A 21,800-nucleotide genomic window follows, 5' to 3' on the forward strand; every position below is an offset into this window, starting at 1 on the left:
CAGCAATTAACACTAGAATTACCAGAGCCTACGAAAAAACTCGTAATTCCGTCCCACCTTAAATCGCTTCTTAAAATCGTTCACAGCTCTCCACCAGCGTCTTTTGTCATCTAAATGTGCTGATAAAATCAGGCTGCAAGCAGCCGGCTATTCCATCCCCCCACCGACTTAGAACGTGCACAAACTTCTCCCAGCTCATGCCTTGATTGATTATCTAGGAGTGATGTGGAGTTTTAGAGTGGAAAGAATAGATCATTATTTGGAATACACGCATTTCACGTGTGTTCCGTTTCTACAGTAATCCGTGTAAACACATTTTTAAAACAGAAACGTTTTTCATATTGTAGTAGTAAATGACAAAATGTAAGCATAAACTATATAATGTATGAAGCCTGAAGTCCAAATATCAAACACTTTCACAAAAGGTACACATATAACAGAACAAGTATGCTTTTATTCAAAAATATAACTGCAGAAAAAAGCCACCTTAGCATGCCATATTGACACGTACGTACTGCAGCTGACACAGTAGTATAATGGTATCAGCCGCTGACTAGTATCCAAAAGCTCATGAGTTCGATCCCACATGGCTCAGTTTTGAGAAGTAAACTGCTCTTATTCTTACTATTTTAGAATAAAAACATGCATTTGATTTCAGTGTGTAACAGCCAGTAATTTATGATACTTGTAAAGGTTAGTTTTTTTTTTTATTCACTTTTCATTCTCAGTCTCAGTCGTGTTCAGGATCCTTCCCTACCCCCCATCTGAGAATGCTGTTTTCACATAAAGATGCGCGTGGCTCTGCAGCGTACTTGTGACTGCATTCTCGCACCAATGCTTGCGAACTGAAGTGCCTGCGTGCACTTTTCGTGGCATTACACGTCTATTTTTTTGAGCATGCCCCTGTCGCTCAAACACAGGAACATATGTTGGTGTACAAGAATAAAAAACAAGTGCACTTTTATTCTAGACTATAAGTGAAGAAAAAATAAAGCAAGTTACAGTAGGCGGTTGATCGACAGCTTGCGTGGTGCAATGCTAAGAACTGCTGATTTCGATCCGTGCTATATAAAATCATCACATTCAAATATTAACAATTTCCACACACCCTTCCTACATTCACGACATGTGTACTTGTTGCAGTGTACACATCTCTCTGGGCTATGGTTCCTATTACACTGAATGAGCACCTGACATTGTACTTTCTTCCCTATATAAATAACATTCGAGTATAGCGCGTCTCCAAATAAATCACATTTGAGTTATAGCGCGTCTTTATGTGAAAACAGCATTGTCAGATTGGTTTGGGGGGGATCGTGAACGCGACTGAGAGAATGGAACTGAATAAAAAAAAAAAGACTGAAATCAAATGTATGTTTTTATTCTAAAATAGTTAAGTACATGCAATATTATTTGAAAACGAACAGCGTCAGATTGGGCATATTCAAACCGATCTGGCGCTGTTCGCTTTCAAATAATATTGCATTAGTCGATGATGTTTTTACATATATTGTCTCTTTCATTCATCTTGCGGTTTGTAATCAGTGACGCGTGTTTTTTCCCCGATCTTGCCAGTTCGCACATGTTGCTGTATGGTGCTGTTTCTTTTGTGCAGGACATGCAGAGGACAGAAAAGTACAGAGCAGTAAGTTCAGCGCTATATGCAATCAGACAGACAAACAGGCAGAGAAGGCACTAGATATATAAATAAACAGGGAAGGCACTGTATAATAGATATATAAAAAACAGCTAAGGGGATAGATATATAGATAGGTAGGTAGGAAGGAAAGGCACTATATGATAGGCAGACAGGGAAGCTCCTATATAATAATAAAATTACTGTTATTACTATGTAGATAGACAGGGAGTTCAGTGTCGCAGCGTGTATTCAAACCCGATCTGACGCTGTTCGTTTTCAAATAATATTGCATGTACTTAACTATTTTAGAATAAAACATACATTTGATTTCAGTCTTTTTTTATTCAGTTCCATTCTTTCAGTCGCGTTCGCGATCCCCCCCCAAACTGACAATGCTGTTTTCACATAAAGACGCGCTTTAACTCAAATGTGATTTATTTGGAGACGCTATACTCGAATGTGATTTATATAGGGAAGAAAGTACAATGTCAGGTGCTCATTCAGTGTAATAGGAACCATAGCCCAGAGAGATGTGTACACTGCAACAAGTACACATGTCGTGAATGTAGGAAGGGTGTGTGGAAATTGTTAATATTTGAATGTGATGATTTTATATAGCACGGATCGAAATCAGCAGTTCTTAGCATTGCACCACGCAAGCTGTCGTATCAACCGCCTACTGTAACTTGCTTTATTTTTTCTTCACTTATAGTCTAGAATAAAAGTGCACTTGTTTTTTATTCTTGTACACCAACATATGTTCCTGTGTTTGAGCGACACGGGCATGCTAAAAAAAATAGACGTGTAATGCCTCGAAAAGTGCACGCAGGCACTTCAGTTCGCAAGCATTGGTACGAGAATGCAGTCACAAGTACGCTGCAGAGCCACGCGCATCTTTATGTGAAAACAGCATTCTCAGATGGGGGGTAGGGAAGGATCCTAAACACGACTCCGAGAATGAAAAGTGAATAAAAAAACAAAAAACTAACCTTTACAAGTATCATAAATTACTGGCTGTTACACACTGAAATCAAATGCATGTTTTATTCTAAAATAGTAAGAATAAGAGCAGTTTACTTCTCAAAACTGAGCCATGTGGGATCGAACTCATGAGCTTTTGGATACCAGTAAGTGGCTGATACCATTATGCTACTGTGTCAGCTGCAGTATGCGTGCGTGTCAATATGGCATGCTAAGGTGGCTTTTTCTGCAGTTATATTTTTGAATAACAGCATACTTGTTCTGTTATATGTGTACCTTTTGTGAAAGTGTTTGATATTTGGACTTCAGGCTTCATACATTGTATAGTTTATGCTTACATTTTGTCATTTACTACTACAATATGAAAAACGTTTCTGTTTTAAAAATGTGTTTACACGGATTACTGTAGAAACGGAACACACGTGAAATGCGTGTATTCCAAATAATGATCTATTCTTTCCACTCTAAAACTCCACTTCACTCCTAGATAATCAATCAAGGCATGAGCTGGGAGAAGTTTGTGCATGTTCTAAGTCGGTGGGGGGATGGAACAGCCGGCTGCTTGCAGCCTGATTTTTATCAGCACATTTAGATGACAAAAGACGCTGGTGGAGAGCTGTGAACAATTTTAAGAAGCGATTTAAGGTGGGACGGAATTACGAGTTTTTTCGTAGGCTCTGGTAATTCTAGTGTTAAAGTAAATTACGCCTTGCAAGTTGAAGCAAACAATTTGCACAGGTGTCCCCGACATCTTTTGATTACTTAAATGTCTGTCTTAAAGCAGAGTTGGAACAGACTGTGTTGCCCAAAGCGGACTGGGCGATCTCTTGGTCTGGAATCCTTACAGATTTTATTTTTTTCTCCAGCTTTTGGAGTTTTTTTTTTTTTTCTGTCCACCCTGGCCATCGGACCTTACTTATTCTATGTTAATTAATGTTGACTTATGTTTATTTTTTATTGTGTCTTTTTTTTTTTCTATTCTTAATTTTGTAAAGCACTTTGAGCTACATTTTTTTGTATGAAAATGTGCTATATAAGTAAATGTTGATTGATTGATTGATTGTGTTACTATGCCCTCTGAAGTACTACTTAGACAATATTACACTTATTACAAATTTGTAAGTTTTAGTTAACATGGTAATTAACAAATAAAAGGAGATAGAGCATTATTCCCCTTGAAAGGCTTTTCATTTAGAGAAATGGCAAAAAAGCATCAAAATGTCAGCGAGTACAGTGTCCTACACAATCCAAAGATAATTGAAAACTGGAAAAAACTGATAGTAAGAGATCTGGCAGATTCACAGTTACCACTCAATCACAAGACAGGTTTCTGATCGTCACCAGCTTGTGTGATAGGCACTTCAAGCACAGCTTAACAGTAATCAAGAAAAGGAAGTCTCAGTTTCTACTGTGAAGAGGAGACTTTGTGCTGTAGGTTTAAAATGGTGAGTAGCAGTAAGTAAGTCATTCCTTAAAGGACAAAATAGGGCTTTGAAATACTGGCTGTAGATTACTATAGACTGGAAGACCAATGAATCAAAATTTGAAAACTTTGGTTCATCATGCAGGGTGTTTCTATGCCATCGAGCTTGTGAAAGGATTGGTTCTTCAGTGTGTCAAACATGGAGGAGGAGGTGTTCTGGAATGAGGTTTAACTTTTTTACTGGAGGAGGAGTTGTTGACTAACACCAAGTGACTGGCATTCTGAATTTAAAAGGTTACCACAGTATTTTGCAGTACCACACAATACCTTTTGGTCTGTGTCTAGTAGGTCAGGTCCTACAGCATTGTGCATTTGTTCTGTGCCTTGATTTCATAAAACATTGAGACATTAAATAAACACTAGAAACTGAGGTGTTCTAGAACTTGGTAGTGTGTATATATACACAGATACAGTGGGTATAGAAAACAATCATTCCCTTTTAAAATATTCACTTTTTTTTTTTTGCTTTACAGTCTAGAACAACATTTATTTATATAACACATTTTCATGCAAATAATGTAGCTCAAAGTGCTTTACATGATGAAGAAAGAGAAAAAAGTCAAAATAAATAAGAATTAAAATAAGACAAAACTCATTAACATAGAATAAAAGTAAGGTCCGATGGCCAGGGAGGACAGAAAAAAACAAAAAACTCCAGATGGCTGGGGAAAAAATAAAATCTGCAGGGGTTCCAGGCCATGAGACCGCCCAGCCCCCTCAGTCTAAAATGAAGACACACACAAAAATATTTTCTTCAACTTTATTTACTCGATGCAACCTGTAAAATCCAAGTCAAAGATATAATAGCCACATTTCAGAAAGAAATCTCACACCCCTCCCAAAAATACTTGAAAATTCAATCAGGTATAAGTAATTGCCTACTCCATTGCAATTGGTTTCCACCTGTGGTCAGCTGTAATCGTTTTGATTAGTCTGGCATAAAAAGAGTTATTCCTGGAGCATTCCAGTTCTTGGTAGTGCAACAGAAAACAAATAACTGACTATGGGTGGCAAGGCACTTTCAAAAGATCTCAGAGATAAAGTTGGCATAGGCTAAAGTCAGGAGATGGATACAAAAAAAATTTCAATGGCTTTATCAATTTCTTGGAGCATAGTTCAGACCATAATTAAGAAGTGGAAAGTGTTTGGTACTGCTTGGACCCTTCCTTGATCAGTCCATCCCTCTAAACTGGATGGAAGAGTAATGAAGAAACAGGGCAGGGAGGCTACCAAGAAGCCAGTGGAAACTTTGAAAGAGTTTATGGCAAAGAGTGGTCATTGTGTGTATGTGACAACAGTATCACAAGCACTCCACAAATGTGGCTTCTACAGGAAGGTTACAAGAAAAACGCCACTCCTCGAGAAGGGCCGCTTTAAGTCACACCCTCCCAGCCTCACCAAAACACACCTTGAAGATTCAGGCCAAGTGGACAAAGGTGTTTTGGTGAGATGAAATCAAAATCGATCTATTTGGCTTTAACGCCAAATGCTATACCTGTCGGAAAGCCAATACACCTCACCATTCAAAACAAACCATACCTTCAGTAAAGCAGCAAGGTGGTAGCAGGAAGTTGTGCGGTAGCAGGGATTGGGGCATTTGTCAGGGTAGAAATGAAAAGTGGATGGAGCAAAATACCATCAAATCCTGGATGAAAACCTGCTGCCCTCTACCACAAATTTGAAGATGGGCAGAAGGTTCAACTTTCAACATGACAATGACCCAAAGCACATAGTAAAATTGTCCAAACTGTGGCAGAGTGAGAATAAGGTGAATGTTCTTATGTGGCCTAGTCAGAGCCCAGACCTAAACATTATTGAAAGTCTGTGGAATGATTTGAAGCTTGCAGCACACTAGCAGTTACTATTATGGATGGGTATTTGCACTGATGTCACAATTCGATTTCGATTCAGTGTCCTGATCCAATGCAATATTGATTTTATCCCTGATTGAGGTGAAGAAGAGTACTACGAATACAAGCAAGCCAACAGAACGGTACAACATTTTTGTGACATACTCACAGACACACAGACCTGAGCCAGAAGGAACTGCCAACCCCTACCAGCAGCAGATGTTCTGGACATTGACATCAGTTCTCCAACTGAGGCTGAAGTCAGACGTGCCATCAAAGCACTTAAGAATGGGAAGGCAGATGTAATCAATACCATCCGTGCTGAGATGCTCAAAGCAGACCTTACCCACATCTACCAGAGAGCTCACTGACCTATTCAAGAGCATCAGGGAAAAAGACATCATCCCTGAAGACTGGTCAAAAGGCCTCCGTATAAAGCTTCCCAAGAAGGGCAACCTCCAAAAAATGTGACAACTGGCGGATCATCTCACTAATTCCAATATCATTGAAAGTATTTTGCAGAATTCCTCTGGTCTGAAGTATCCATCAACACCAGGTTGAGACAAGAGCAAGGTGGCCTCGGGAAGGGAGGAGGTTGTGTAGACCAGATGTATGTCCAAAGAAACATCGAGCAATGTCTAAAGTGGAATACTTATTTATACATCAACTTCATTGACTTAAAAAAGGCTTTCACCAGCCTACACTGTGACACCTTATGGAAGATCCTACATTCTTACAGAATACTTCAGAAGATGGCTACACCAATTGACCTATCTGCAGTTCGAGTGTACTGTCATACTAGAAAGCAGCCTATTTTAATGGTATGCTGTGAAGTCAAGGGTACGACAAAGATGCATCACCTCACCAATCCTGCTCCTGGCAGCCATTAACTGAATCATGAGACAGGCAACATTGGACAAGCCCAGAGGCATATAGTGTACTCTAATCCAATAACTTGAAGACCTTGATTTTGCAGATGATGTAGCTCTTTTGCCTTCCACGCATGTCCACCTACAAGAGAAGACTTGAGAACTTCCATCCATCCATCATCTTCTGCTTATCCGAGATCAGGTCGCAGGGGCAGCAGCTTGAGCAGAGATGCCCAGACTTCCCTCTTCCTGGCCACTTCTTCTAGCTCTTCTGGGGGAATCCCGAGGCGTTCCCAGGCCAGCCGAGAGGCATAGTCCCACCAGTGTGTCCTGGGTCTTCCCTGGGGCCTCCTCCCATTTAGACGTACCCAGTACACCTCACCAGGGAGGAGTCTAATAGCCATCCTGATCAGATGTCTGAGCCACTTCATCTGACTCCTCTCGATGTGGAGGAGCAGTGGCTCTACTCTGAGCTTCTCACTCTATCTTTAAAGGAAAGCCCAGACACCCTGCAGAGGAAACTCATTTCAGCCGCTTGTATTCGCAATCTCGTTCTTTCGGTCACTACCCACAGCTCATGACCATAGGTGAGGGTAGAAATACAGATCGACTAGTAAATTGAGAGCTTTGCCTTTTGGCTCAGCTCCTTTTTCACCACGACAGACCGATGCAGAGCCCGCATCACTGCGGACACCGCACCGATCCGCCTATCGATCGTCCGGCTCCATTCTTTCTTCACTCGTGAACAAGACCTCGAGATACTTGAACTCCTCCACTTGGGGGAGGATCTCACTCCCAACCCTGAGAGGGCACTCCACCCTTTTCCAGCTGAGGACCACTGGCACTGTGGACCAAGCTCTGACACCGGTTGTACAGGGACTGAACAGCCCTTATCAGGGGTATACTTCCGGAGTACCCCCCACAGGATTCCCTGAGGGACACGGTTAAACCCCTTTTTCAAGACCACAAAACACATGTAGACTGGTTGGGCAAACTCCCATGCACCCTCCATGACCCTGACAAGCATTTAGAGCTGGTCCTCTTTTCCGCCACTAGGACGAAAACTACACTGAACCTCCTGGATCTGAGTTTCAACTATCTGACGGACCCTCCTCTCCAGGACCCTCGAATAGACATTTCCAGGGAGGCTGAGGAGTGTGATCCCTCTTGACTTGAGAACTTTGGCAAGAATAACGGGCTCAACGTAAGCACCACAAAACACAAGAGATTTGCATCAATGCAAGATGTGATGAAACCATTATTCTTAATGGAAGCCCAACTACAGATTTTGAGAAGTTCAAAGCACTCAAGAATGGCAAGACAGTTGGAATTGACACCATCCATGCTGAGATGCTCAAAGCAGACCTTGCCACATCTACCAGGGTGCTCACTGACCTATTCAAAAACATCTGGGAGACTACCATGGCAGTTTGTTAAGCAAGGACAATGCTGCAGCTAAGGACATTAAGGCAAGACTAGAATCCATCTCATCTGGAAATCTATGCAATACAGCTTCAGAACAAAAATGAGACTATACAACAGCAACATCAAATCTGTTCTGCTGTATGGGTCTGAATGCTGGTGTGTCATCAAGAGTGACATGAAGAAGGTTGAGGTATTCTACAGTACAATAACTGCCTCAGTAGAATTTGCTTTATCTTTTGGCGAAAGAAGATCTCAAATATTGAGTTGTATAAGAAGACCAATTCGCATAGCGTGGTAAAGGAGATCAAACGCCATAGAATGAAATAGCTTGGGTAAGTCCTCCAAATGGACCAGAATCACATCCCAAAAGTAGCTATGAGTTGGACACCACCTGCGATCAGGAAGCAAGGAAGGCCAAAAACAACCTGGAGGAGTACTGTAGAAGCTGAACTGAATGAATTACACCTCTCATGGGGCGAAGCACAACATGCTGCCAGTGATCGAGCAAGATGGAAGCAGATTGTCACGGCCTCATGTTCCGTAGGGAACAAGGAGACACGAGATTATTTTTCTGAAGTGTTGCTATTATATCTTTGACTTGGCTGTTATAGGTTGCATGAGTAAATAAGGCTGAAAAAATATTTTTGTGTGTGTTTTCATTTTAGACTGTAAAGCAACGGCATGTCAATATTTTCAATAGGGGGTGATTCTGTTCTGTACCCACTGTATAAGCTGTTCCATTAAACATTTAATTGACTAATCATTGTTCCTTCAGTCATAGTAATATTTTTTGTATAAAGCAGAAATAACTAATGATTAATTTCTAATAACTGTTTTAATTATCACTTGCCTATTGTCAATGTAGGTAATGCATAATTTACAGTAAAGGTGGCACGGTGGCGCAGTGGTAGCGCTGCTGCCTTGCAGTAAGGAGACCTGGGTTCACTTCCCGGGTCCTCCCTGAGTGGAGTTTGCATGTTCTTACCGTGTCTGCGTGGGTTTCCTCCCACAGTCCAAAGACATGCAGGTTAGGTGCATTGGCGATCCTAAATTGTCCCTAGGGGTGTGCTTGGTGTATGTGTCTGTGTGTGTCCTGTAGTGGGCTGACGCCCTGTCCAGGATTTGTTCCTGCCTGGCAAACTGTGTTGGCTGGGATTGGCTCCAGCAGACCCCCGTGAAGATGTGATAGGATATAGCAGGTTGGACGATGACTGACTGACTTGCCTATGCATTTCATTATTCCAGTAAATTTATTAAGCAGTTTTGAGTAACAGAAACAACAACCACCAAAATCCGCCACCCCAAGGAGTTGCTCTAATATTTGAGAAAACCAATACATATGGTTCGGACTGTTATGTTGCATGATAACATACCAAAAATTACACAAACAATTAAGTATTCAAAAACAGAAACATAAAATCATGGTTTAGCTTTTGTGCAGAGTCAGCACTATTATAACTGAGCTTGTGCTTTTAGCTGCCTGATATGCACAAGTAATCTGTGCAGCTGTTGTGCGGAGAAGAGGAGTCATTAATTACACTGAAAATGTGTATAGATTAGCCTTTTAAATAGCAAAGGATAACAAAGGTAAAAACTTGTATACAGTATATATTGTTTTTATTTTATTTGAAGAAAATACAAATCCGCATTCAACTCCTGCCTGAGAAAATGAGAGGAGAGCCAACAGCAAGAGGAAATCTTTGAAAACAACAAAGAAGGGGGAATGTTCTTTTACCCAATATAAATGTTTATTTTAAGATTTTGTTAATTAGATCTTGCCATATTTTTAAAAAACATTTTGACCAGATCCTCTAAGTAAGAATTAGATTTTTTCCAGTTTCATACAGTGTAGAACATGTTACCCATTGACTTATAAAAGATGAGCTGGGATTCTTCCAGTACATTAAGATAAGTCTACATTTTAGTAGTGTGGCATAGGCAATTACAATCAATTTGTCCTTCTCCACTTTATGCCGGTCTGGTAGTACACCCAACACAGCTGTTAATGGGTTAGGAGTGATTGTAACACCCAGGCTGTCTGATAGGCATTGAAAGAGTTTTGTCCAGAATGATGTTAATTTGGTGCACGCTCAAAACATGTGGTCCATTGAGGCTGGAGCTAGATTTTAGCGTTCACATGTTGAATCTTGCCCTGGATACATTTTGGATGATTTTAAACGAGATAAATATGCTTGATAAAAGTTATATGTTTCTGATACGGTTATTTTGATGTTTTACATTGCACATTGTCATAGAGTGTATCACTTCATAAAGAAAGTTTAACTGCTTTAGCCTTCCACCCTGATGAATATAAATATTAGCATAATCAGTTTCTGTTGATTATTGCTTAATTTTATTGGTTACAGTATAATAGAGGCTAATGTAGGTTATAATATAAACGACAGTAGGTAACTGTTAATTAAAGCACAGTGTCATCTGGTCTTTTGCTGTTTGGACATGGATAGCAGTAACACTGTATTGTTTAAGGGCATCCTGCCTCATTTTCAAGACCTATGCCTCAACAGTCTATTACGTTTCATGGGTGGAGTTGCATTAGCTTGTATGTAATGTCTTGTTCTAGTTACTCGAATATACTATGCAAAGTTATTTTTTTTAACCATCAATATGTGAATCGACCATAATGGCAACAATGATGCTGACACACAGTCTCACTCAACATGCAAGTGCTTGTCCATCTGCAACATGAAAATAAAACTCATTCACTACTCTTGTATAACAGGTTTGATTTTAATTGTTCTTTTGTTATTCTCTGCAAATTGAACAGTTGGTGTTTTTATAAAATCATGTATACAAAAATAAGAGCAAATTGTGTCATGTTATGCTGTATTTTATGTTCCAGTATGGGACAGTCTTGTATTATAAGGGACGAGCAGACCATGTGCGCTTTGCTGCAGTCGCTATAGTTGGAATAATTATGTATCTACATGCGACTTATAGAGCTTCTTTATATACAACATTTTTGGTTTGTCCTCCCGGAGCCAAAATATATACATTTTCTCTATGACTAATTCGTGAACATGTTACATAAAAAATAGAAACGGGAATAACTGCAACACTGCCGGGAACAACATTAAATGACATAAAGTAAAAGTCTACTGAACACTAAAGTACAAAAATGAAGCAGAAAGCAACAGTAAACCGCAACACCGCCGGGAACACCGGTACACCGCGTCTACTAAACACTAAGAAACACTAAGTAGAAACACTAAAGGAAAAAATACTATTCAGTAAGTACTGCGTCTAGTAAACAGTAAATCAGTAAAGGAGAGAGGACTAAACAGTAAGGAAAAAGAACGGCAAGACCGCGTCGGCTGCGGAGCTCAGCTCAGAGCGAAATGAAGTGAATGAAATGACGTGAATGGGAGGGGAGATGATCACATGACTCCCCACCCGCCTTAACTCTCCATCCCTCCACAAACACACAAACACAGTCTCTCGGATCTCAACTCTCCTTTATATGTATAGATGAGTGGCGACTCTACTGGTTTGTGTGGACAGAAGACCATTATCAAGAAACAATACAGGAAATGATCAAGTGCTATTAATAAATTTGAAATAATTTGTTGCTGCTTCATTAAGTGTGCAGTGTGGTCAAATTGATAAGATTAATGCATTTAGGGGTTGCATTAAAAAACTTAATCACAGCAGTTTTTAATATGTTAATTACAGATGTTAATGACAATTATTGAGCAACTGTAATATATATATATATATATATATGTATGTATGTATGTATGTATGTATGTATGTATGTATGTATGTATGTAAAATGCAGATTTGATGGACTCGCTCATCAACAAAACAAAAACACAATTTCCTGTTTAGTTAAAAAGCTGAAATTTGGCAGTATGGTACATCTATGGCACTGGGTATTCACTAATTAAGGACATTTTGATACATCTTTATTTAGCAGTAAAAAAATAAACCCTACAACAGAAAAACTCAATACCCATAAATGTCAAAAATACTTTGGTTTGATAAAAATTTGGTTGTGGTATAGAAAAAATCATTGCTAATTTTTTTTGGTCGATATTTGTTAATGCTAACTTACATGCTCTGCCCTGCCCTAAGGATGAACTTTATGTAAATGAAAGACACAACAGTACTGATTTACAGGCTAAACAGCACCACTAGCCAACAGTTGCTAGTTGGCAGGTAGAGTCAGGTATGAAATGGAAGAAAAAAGTTTGGCAAATCTCAATGAAGATGCAAAGGTCAATGATTAACAAGTACACTAAACCTTGAGTGTCAGTCCCAGGAGCAATGGCTATGAGAATGTGTTGCTTCGGTTGAAGCTAAAAGGGAGTGAGAGAGAAGGAGAGGGGAAAGTGGTGTCCTTCAATCCAAGAGAAGTCAGGAGCAATGCAGTGATTTTGTCTTCTTGATTATATACATGACAATCGTTGTGAGCCCTTGATCCTTTTGTCCGTCAAATATAATATAGCTCCTTATCAATGTTACAGCCTTATAAAAAATGTGCTTGAAAGCCCATAGGAAACTGCCCTTTGATTTTTATAGTGCAATCATAGAGGGAGTTAAGACCCTGATACCTGCAAATCCTAGAAACGCCACGAACGATGGCATCAGCCAACTTAATGGGCCCTCCTACGATCTCAATTGTAATATACGTTACCATTTACAAACATAGAAAGTTGGCCCCTACCCTGACTTCTTAAATCATTTACATGTGTGTCTGCTTTACTTTACTTTATATGAGAATGCCCCACTGCTGCTCTCTGAAATTATTTACGCTGGTGCTTGAAGTGGGCCAGTTTTGATCACCTACACTCTTAAATGCAGTAGTGTGCCTAGCATACCAGCTCTCATTCTGGTTATCCATTCTACTCCATCTGTCTCAAGACCCCGGATATGGCACTGGTAACACCACAGGAGACTCCACAATCCTCCCCCACCTTGGATCGTGGTGCTTAAATTGTGCAACCCACCAGTGCCACTCTTAGGTCATGGCACTCTAATTTCCAGTGGGGAAGCCACAGAAATTATGTTTCAACTCTCAAAGCTACTGTAATTGTTGTATTAACACGTGTGCAGCCGGCATTTATGCATACAGTATGTCAAGCACCATTTTGCATATACATTTGCATCTGCAGACTTTAAAGGGGTCCTCATACAACGTAAGAAAAACATGAAAAGAAATTACATAAATGAAAATCATAAATATCTAACAATGTTAATAATACACTGTATACTCATATTTCTTATTTATTCCTATTAATTACCCATTTCAATTCAGAAGAATAGTTTTCTGTAAAATTTTGTTTTGAAATAACTATTAACAAAGGCCAGGGGCATAACGCCGTGTGTAGAATTTGCACTATAACATGACATAAGCACAAAAGACGAAATGTGCTTACGCACAGAAAAATCCAGATGCAGGAATCTGTGTGTTCACCCACTTCTGCGTTCTTCCACTATATAAATCCCGGTCAGCGTGAAAAGTAACGCTCATGCACGCGCCTGCTGTCCCGTCCTAACTCCTCCCACAATTACACCTCTTTGAATATGCAAATCAGTTTAAATAGCCCTTAAGCTCAGCATTCTGTGAAAAGACAATGGGAAAAGCAATAGGGAAAATGGAGGAATTTCAGCGAATACCAAGTGGAGGGAAGGAAAAACCTACTATTTGATGGTTTAAACAGTGGTATAAACAACAAAAGGAAGCTGATTGAGTGACAGAGTGTTGGAGAAACTCGAAAGCTCAAGTTCACAAAGTCGCACAGTGCCCGAAATAAAAAAGAAGTTGTCACATATCAAAGTCTCTGTGAAAAGGCAAGTCGTAGCCCAGCGTCTGAGTGTCATTTGAAAGATTATTAGGATACAGAGAAAAAAAAGGCACACAGTGTGAAAAAAGCACAAAATGTCAACTTTAATCTTGAAATTTCCACTTTAATCACATCATAAACTTCATCTTAAAATCGTTTAATCTACTAGTTTCTCAAATCCCATCGTAACTAAAATAGTAACTCTTTCAAACGTAATAACCTGCAATTCCTGTCCTTACTTTTCTTTCTCCAAGTAACCGATCGCCACACAATCAGCTCTGTAATAGACATTAAGCCATGTATAAGCTTAGAGCACCGATTCTTCAAAACTTTTAAAGAATATTGAAATATCTTCGTAGTACATGTTTAATTATTCTATCCTTCACGCCAGTCCCAGTGAAGCATACCGTGTGAGGCAGGAACAACCTTTAATTATTAACAATATAGATTATTTAAATGAAGTTAAAGTTTTATCTGTCTAATATAATAAACCTATTTTGCTGTATTTCATCTTAAAAATGATATTGTCATCATATGTAAATACGCGCTTTATAAAGTGGCTCAGGTTGTGCAATATTATAACTGTAGTGCCAGTTTACAGTGAGGTAATTCTACTTATAAGTACAGATAGTTCTACAAGGATCACTTGATTGAGTGTGTTTAGAGCTCTTGGGATGAAACTCTTTCTGAACCGCGAGGTCTGTACAGGAAAGGTTTGAAGCGTTTGCTGTGTGAGAAACAGTTCAAATAGGAAGCATGGCTGAGGAGGCGTGTGCTTGATGCTGTATACCAATAATTCTCTTTCCAATCAGTTTCTCCAAGTGGTGCAGTGAGAGTAATATGGAAAAAGATGATCTGCTGTGGCAACCCCTAACGGGAGCAGCTGAAAGAAGTAAAATAAGGTGCAGTGAGAGTAACAACGCTAAAGCAGCTATGGTATTTGGAATAGTTTGACCATTCTGTGGACCATTATATTGTTACTGGTTAATTACAATCAGATGCATTAAACTAATAAACAATATACGGTTAATTTCAGTGTATTTAGAAAGCCGCGTCAGGAAAAGAAAGGATAACCAGAGAACTTGCGTACAACAGGGTTTGAGGTACCACGGAAATGTGCGAGGCTTTACGGCAAGTTTAGGTTTTATACATCAAGATTTGAATTTGGAAACGTCCTTAGGCAACATTTTCTGTGCATACGCACTGTTTATACATAAGGCCCCAGGTCACCAAGAAATGTAGAACTTGATCTAATGCAGGTATGTTTTACTCATGGAAAATTGTATATGGCATGTTGAAGAGTAAGCAGCTTCAGTAACTTAAGATTATTTTTAGTTATCATTTGACTGCCTTTATCCAAGATGACTTTCAGCATTTGAGATACAATTGCTTAAGTTTCTTTTGGTTTTCCAACTAGAGCACATGCAGGTGAAATGATTTGCTCATGGTCACATAGTGTCAGTAGCAGGATTTGAAACCACAGTCTCAGAGCTTGAAGTCCTAGGTCCACAGCCTTACTAGTACACCACACTACCTGCCAGGAATATTAGCCCTTTGTCAAGAAAATCACAAAATATTGTGCACAAAAAAGTACTTAGTGACGTAGTACTTATCTAGTTAACTGATGGTACTATAAGTGCCTTAGGAAATTTTGTTGGCAAAGTCTGGTAACAAAGCTAGTGTTAGTATACACTTGAATTGTGCTTAATTAAACCAGGTCTATTTCATATTTTACTGAAAATAGTTTGGACAAATTGGTTATCTGAAACTTGTTATGTATGACAAAAGGCAAGCTGCTACAATATACTTTTTTTGTTGAAATCTGACTCCTCAGATAGCTTTAAGCAGAATATTTTCAGTTCATGTAGACAACACCAGAACATTTTTTTCCCCTTTTTCTTGAACAGTAACTGGGGACAAATCAATTGTATGAGTGTCAAGAAAAGGGCAGATCACTTTCCAAAGCCATTTAGAATTAGTGCTATCAGTTTCATGAAAGCAGCAAATTCTATGCTCACTTGGGACCTTCTCATTGGCAAGGACATTTCATCAATGCAAACATAATAGATAAAGGCTTTACACAAAGTGTCAAGTTCACTGTATCAGAAGTAGACAATGTGATAACTGAAGCCTGTAGATTTTTATCAGCTGTTACTTTATGTTAATAGTGACATAACAGTTCACTGTTTGTGCTTTGATTACTGATACAGTGTAACGTGCAATCACTAGGCTCACTTGCCACCGCTTTGACTTTTATTGATTTAGCCCTTTAATTGTTTATTGCATATTGCTATCTTATGCCTTGGTTAGTAATATATAAGCCAGAGTGTTTCTGTTTACCATAACAGTACTAGCTGCAAATATCTTTCTAATAGCCGATTACAATTCAAAAGGAAATTGGGTTTGATACAATGCATTCTCAATAACCATATAATTCTAAAACCTAAGCAGTATTTGCCTTGTTTAAAGCAAAAGAAACCATGTAAGAGATTATTTTCATAAATTATATAGTTTGCAGTAGTGATAGAAAACAGCATATTTTTCACACATACAAAAAAGGCCTAAAAGAGAATAATATGAAGTACTAATCATTGGTTGATTTTTAAATACCAACAATGATCCAGTCTAACTAATTAACAACTATACTCTTCCTATTTCTGAAGAATCAAGGTAAATTTCATGTTATTAGTCCTCATTACTAGTAAACATTTCTTATGCCTGAAGTGAGATGCTATGTTACTTTTATTGTTACTCTGCAAGGAGCAATGAGGTTTGCTAAGACCCCAGTGGCAAATGCTCTGATTTTTGTGAATGGTCAAAAATAGATGAAAGGATGTCTCGGTGTTGATTGAAAAAGATCTGTCTGTTGTTATTGAGAAAGTAAGAGCAGTGCCTCTTGATCTGTTTATCAATACAATTTAGAATAAAAGGAGAAACTTTTGAATTATCTTTCACCTATAAAAAAAGTTCAAGACAAGCGTTGGTTTCCACAAATTATCTGGGAGGATTAAAGTGACCTATAATTTATTGATTTACAGCTTGTTGAAATTATCAACAAAATGAGGCACTTGCACAACTCCTTAATTTCTATCGTGTAAGGGGAGGTGACATGGTCTAGTTACAACGTGGGCTTGGTTGAAAAACACAAAAAGAAGGACAAGAAGTTGATCTACCAATAAAACTGGCAGCTATTAATTGGGTTGTGCAATCCACACTTTGAATCATCAAGTGTTCCAGGTATGGTGATTGAAATCCAATTGGCTATGCTGAAGGAATAGGATTTTTTAGGAATGTTTTGTTTAATGTTGCTTTTTGATGAAAGTGTTGACAGGGCGTCATGACTGGACACTCGGGTATTGATTCCAATTTTAAACAGTGAAGCAAGTAGGGATGCTCCAATCAGGTTTTTTAAGGCTGATACCGATTCTGATTTTTTTTTTACAAAGTTTTTACAGTAGGATCCTTCTTAAACAGACACATAGAAGCCTAGTGTCCTATAGTAAAAGAGCATATTTTTATAATTAAACTATAAACCACAGATGTTAACTGTTCATTTTTTTTATTAACAAAAAGCATAAAAATACTAAAATTAATACAATTTCTTTAAAATGCATACTAATATGTACAAATATATTTATCCATAATATATATGCCATAAAAGAAAATAATTACAAGCTGTAATATTGTTTGATTTTTTCTGTAATGTACCTAAATAAGAATTATTAAAAAAAGTGATTTTCACCATTTATCTAACAAAAAAAAAATTATATATATTGTGACCACAAGGGCACTCCAGCTGCCCCAAACACAACAAATGATGCACAGTACACGTTTTATTTAACAGAGAATGTGCTATTCCCTTGCTCCCCACACCTGTAGACCTGTACACAATCCACAGAAGCACAGAACAAGCACAAATAATGAACACTATCTTCTGTCTTCTCTCCTTCTCCTTCTGCCTTCACTCCTCCTGGCAAGCGTTGTCCTTCTTCTCCTGACTTTGGCTCCTGGAATAAAGGCAGACGGCTCCTTTTATGCTGCACTTGGGAGTACTCCAAGTGGCTTGTTAGCAAGCCTAACAAAATAGGGCTCTGTAGCTCCTGCAGAACCCCCTGGCAGCACCCCCAGACCCAACAGGGCTGAGCCGACAAATACCAAGTCCCATATAGCCCTGTGGGAATGTGAGGCAATACATTCTGAATTCTTGAGGTGTAATTATAAATATGGATAACCATTTTAATAATGCAGTACTTGTTTCTTAACAGAACTTGTACTTTGACACACTGCAACAAATAATAAACACAGTACAAATCTTTAAAAAAAAAAATCACAAATGTATGAAATGTTCATTAGTTCATTATCTAAACTAACATGCTTAACAGGTTTATAAGTAAAAGGCACATTTTTTCTTTAAAGGTAACAAGAGATAAGCTGAGGAAACGGCAGATTTTAGAAAGAGGCATTTTGGTCATGTTTGTATGACAATTCTGCCTTTATTTTAACTTTGATTTTACTGAATTTTTTTTTGAATATTGTAACCTCCACCTTGCACATCATTTTATAGATTATTTATTAATTTGTTGCATTGGAGAATTTGCACTGCACTTTTGGATACTACTGTTTGTGTTTAAATAAAAGCACTGGACATGTTGCACAAACCCTTTTCTGACTACAGTATATGTGTCCACACTTGTTGCAGCTCATCCTTGGGTACGATATTAGCGGCTCTGGGTTCACTCAGAGGCACTCAGAAGCTACCAAGGAGTTTAGAATTGTAACTTTTTCTATGCTTGGAGGTTTTCAGACTGTGATTTATGTGTTACTAGCCAACCCGTGGCGTACCATACGCCGCATAATCAGGCCGGTTTTTTAAAAATTTTTAAGCACTGGGCTAAAATTAACATTTGAAAAATCGGTAATGTAATACATCAGCAAGAAAAGCAACATTGTAACAATGCACAGAACAAACCAACACACAATCGTCTGTGACTGAAAACTGCAATCGGAAGAATGATCAATTGTCCAGGGCGAAGGTCATGGTGATGTGCTTTCGCAGTGACAGCATCCATAAGTCCCCTGTATTGCTCTACACGCAAATCTTGTTGACGTGAGCGAAGGTAATGTAGACGCGCGCCTTCTGTTCTGACATATGCGTCAACGATGTATTGCTGGAACAGTTTGCCACTGGAATGCAAGACACTAAATGAAGATCTCATGGCCAACCTGAAAGCATAAAATTGGAGCTGTGTGACTCGCGTTCTTTTCGCGCTTCGCTTTTCCTCAATATGGGTTAATTGTATGTGCCAGCCTGGATCTCCGTAAGGGAATAGCAGTGGATAAACTATGGGGTCACAGTTCATATTGAGAACAGAGATACGCTTGCAAGCATCTCCCCTTGGATATATGCAAATGTCGCGTTGTGCAGGAGGTTCCCTGTCTTCACCTACAAAGATAGCTTCAACATCCATTTGACAGGAACGGGGCGTTATACCTTCTCATATCCAGACCTGGATTTTCCATGAACACCATTTGTACAGCAGTAACAGGGTTACCGTGAGTGATAATGTCATTCATTTGCATGTAAGACTTTGCGAAGGGATTAACCTGTCGTATCATGTTGTCTAGTTGAAGCAACAAAATATCACTGCAAGCGCAATTACATTGATTTTGCAAACGGTGACTGGTAGCCTCAGCAGAATCGAAGATATATAGCTGACTGTATTGTGGTGACGTGTCAGGATTGTTATATAAAGGAGAGACATGGTGATAAATTTGACTGTGGATTCTGAAAGCATACGGTCCTTGTCCAGATGGTTGAGCGATGTGTGCGCCCATTGACGCTAAAGCAGAGTTGTATTCCCTGATATGATCACAGTAATTTCAGGACAGCGGGTTCTTGCCAGTTAAGAGGTCTTCTAATAAAAGAGGGGGTTTGGATAGCGGTGGCAAAGACACCTTGCCGGCATGACAACACGTAGTGTAATGTCTGGATTTGTTGACCTCTGCTGGCCAATGAAGAGCATTGCAAGAAGCACGTAGTGTGGTAGGAAGGCCAATGTTATGTTCTTGGACGTGAATGGCAGTATCTTCTTGAAAAGCTGTAGAAAAGTGAATGCGATGTTTGTGCATAAACGATTTAGTGCTGTGTTGACACTGAAGGGAATTGGAATGAGTTGTGTTGAAGCATTGCTGGCAATGTTCACATTGCATAATTCGTTCAGTGGAGTGTGTTTTTAAATGCATGTTGAGAAATCCTGCACTCGAACGTTTTGAACAAATCGTGCATTCAAAGATCTGTTTGGAATCGCTTTGCTCAGTGGAGTGGGTGTTTAAATGTGCTTTGAGATATTTCTGGCGTGTGAAGATTTTGGAGCAGTGTTGACACTGAAAAGAATTCATCAGGGAATGTGTTTTGAGATGGTTAGTAAGGTATCTGCGTGCGTGAAAGTGTTTTCGTAAATTTTGCATACAAATCTTGTGTTGAATGGATCTGCATATGGTTGTGGAGATCCATCTCACCCGTGAAGTCCTCGGTACAAAATGTGCAATTGAAGGTGAGAGTGGAATGAGTTTGTAAGTGTTTTTTGAGAGCGCGCGTTGTCTCGAAGCATTGTTGGCAATGTTCACATTGCATCATTCGGTTAGTGTTGTGTTTTTTCAAATGTGCGTTCAGATATCTGTGCACTCTTAAGCTTTTGGAACAAAAGGTGCATTGAAAGTCCTGTGTGGAATGTGTATGTTTAGGGGAGGGTGTCTTTAAATGTTTTTCAGGAAGAGGAGAGTGGGCAGGTGACGTCACATTAGTGTGGCGAGCAAGTGGGTGTGCACCCTGTGTGCACATACCGACAGAGTCAAAAGATGCCTCTCAAATACCCACGTGATTACCTTCTGGTGACATGAGAACCTTGTAATGCCCATGATCCAAAGGACCGCTAAAGAGCAGGGATATGAAGAGACGCTGGGCCGGATTGTAAACTTGAGGAGAGGCATGAGGACATTCTTAGAAGTAAATGCTGATAGTAGCTGGAAGGATTTGGGACATTGCCACAATTTCTGCCTCGCCACCATAGACTCCGGACGTATTCATGTAATCAGCGTATTGTTGAGCAGACTGTATAACAATGCCTCTGTGACTAAGAACAATGAACACCACGTCACTGAAGTTATCCCAATGTTGGCAAACAAAGCTAACAGCCATGTTACGAAGTTTGAGAGCAACAGTTTCGTCAATGACATTTCTCCAAAAAAAACCCGACTGACAGAAACAAACAGTTACTTGAAGCAGGAAATTCTATAACATTGAAAGAAGTGTTGTTTCCATGAAATACATTTGAAGTGGTAGCCATGGAGGGCAAAAGAATAGTCAACGTGGCTCACAGCTGGGTTTGGACCGCAGCACAGACCAAAGGGAGTGAGTATGTGTTTGATGAGCTGTTTGATTTGGCGGGCAGTGGTCTGAGGTGCGTTCCTGAGCACGTGGGAGGAGGGGTAGAGTTTCTGGGCGGGGCTTCGTTGTTCCTTTCGCATGGTTTTTCATGGTGGACGCGGTCGGGTGTCGAAACTGAAAAGAATAATGAAAAGTCAAAGTGGCTTAGACGTGCATGTGGACTCCTAGCACAGACGAAAGGGGCTAACTGGGTGGTCGTGAGTTTTTGCATCTGGGCACATGGGCAGGCAGTTTGAATGCCTAGAGAGCGAGGGTAGACGCGGACCGGTGAAAAAGAAGTGTTGGTGGGCAGGGAAACGTCT

At 39.4% G+C, this 21,800-nt stretch overlaps 1 protein-coding gene across 1 annotated transcript in view; it reads left to right on the top strand.

Annotated features, from left to right (window-relative positions):
* Nucleotides 1-5,307: 5,307 nt before the first annotated feature.
* fam207a (family with sequence similarity 207 member A) overlaps nt 5,308-21,800 on the top strand; it is a 121,320-nt gene continuing 104,827 nt past the window's right edge. The window contains exon 1 of the mRNA XM_039755062.1: nt 5,308-5,547. Coding sequence (XP_039610996.1) covers nt 5,308-5,547 — 240 coding nt within the window. The remainder of the gene's footprint in view (nt 5,548-21,800) is intronic.

This window comes from Polypterus senegalus, chromosome 6 (assembly GCF_016835505.1).
Source record: "Polypterus senegalus isolate Bchr_013 chromosome 6, ASM1683550v1, whole genome shotgun sequence".
NCBI lineage: Eukaryota > Metazoa > Chordata > Cladistia > Polypteriformes > Polypteridae > Polypterus > Polypterus senegalus.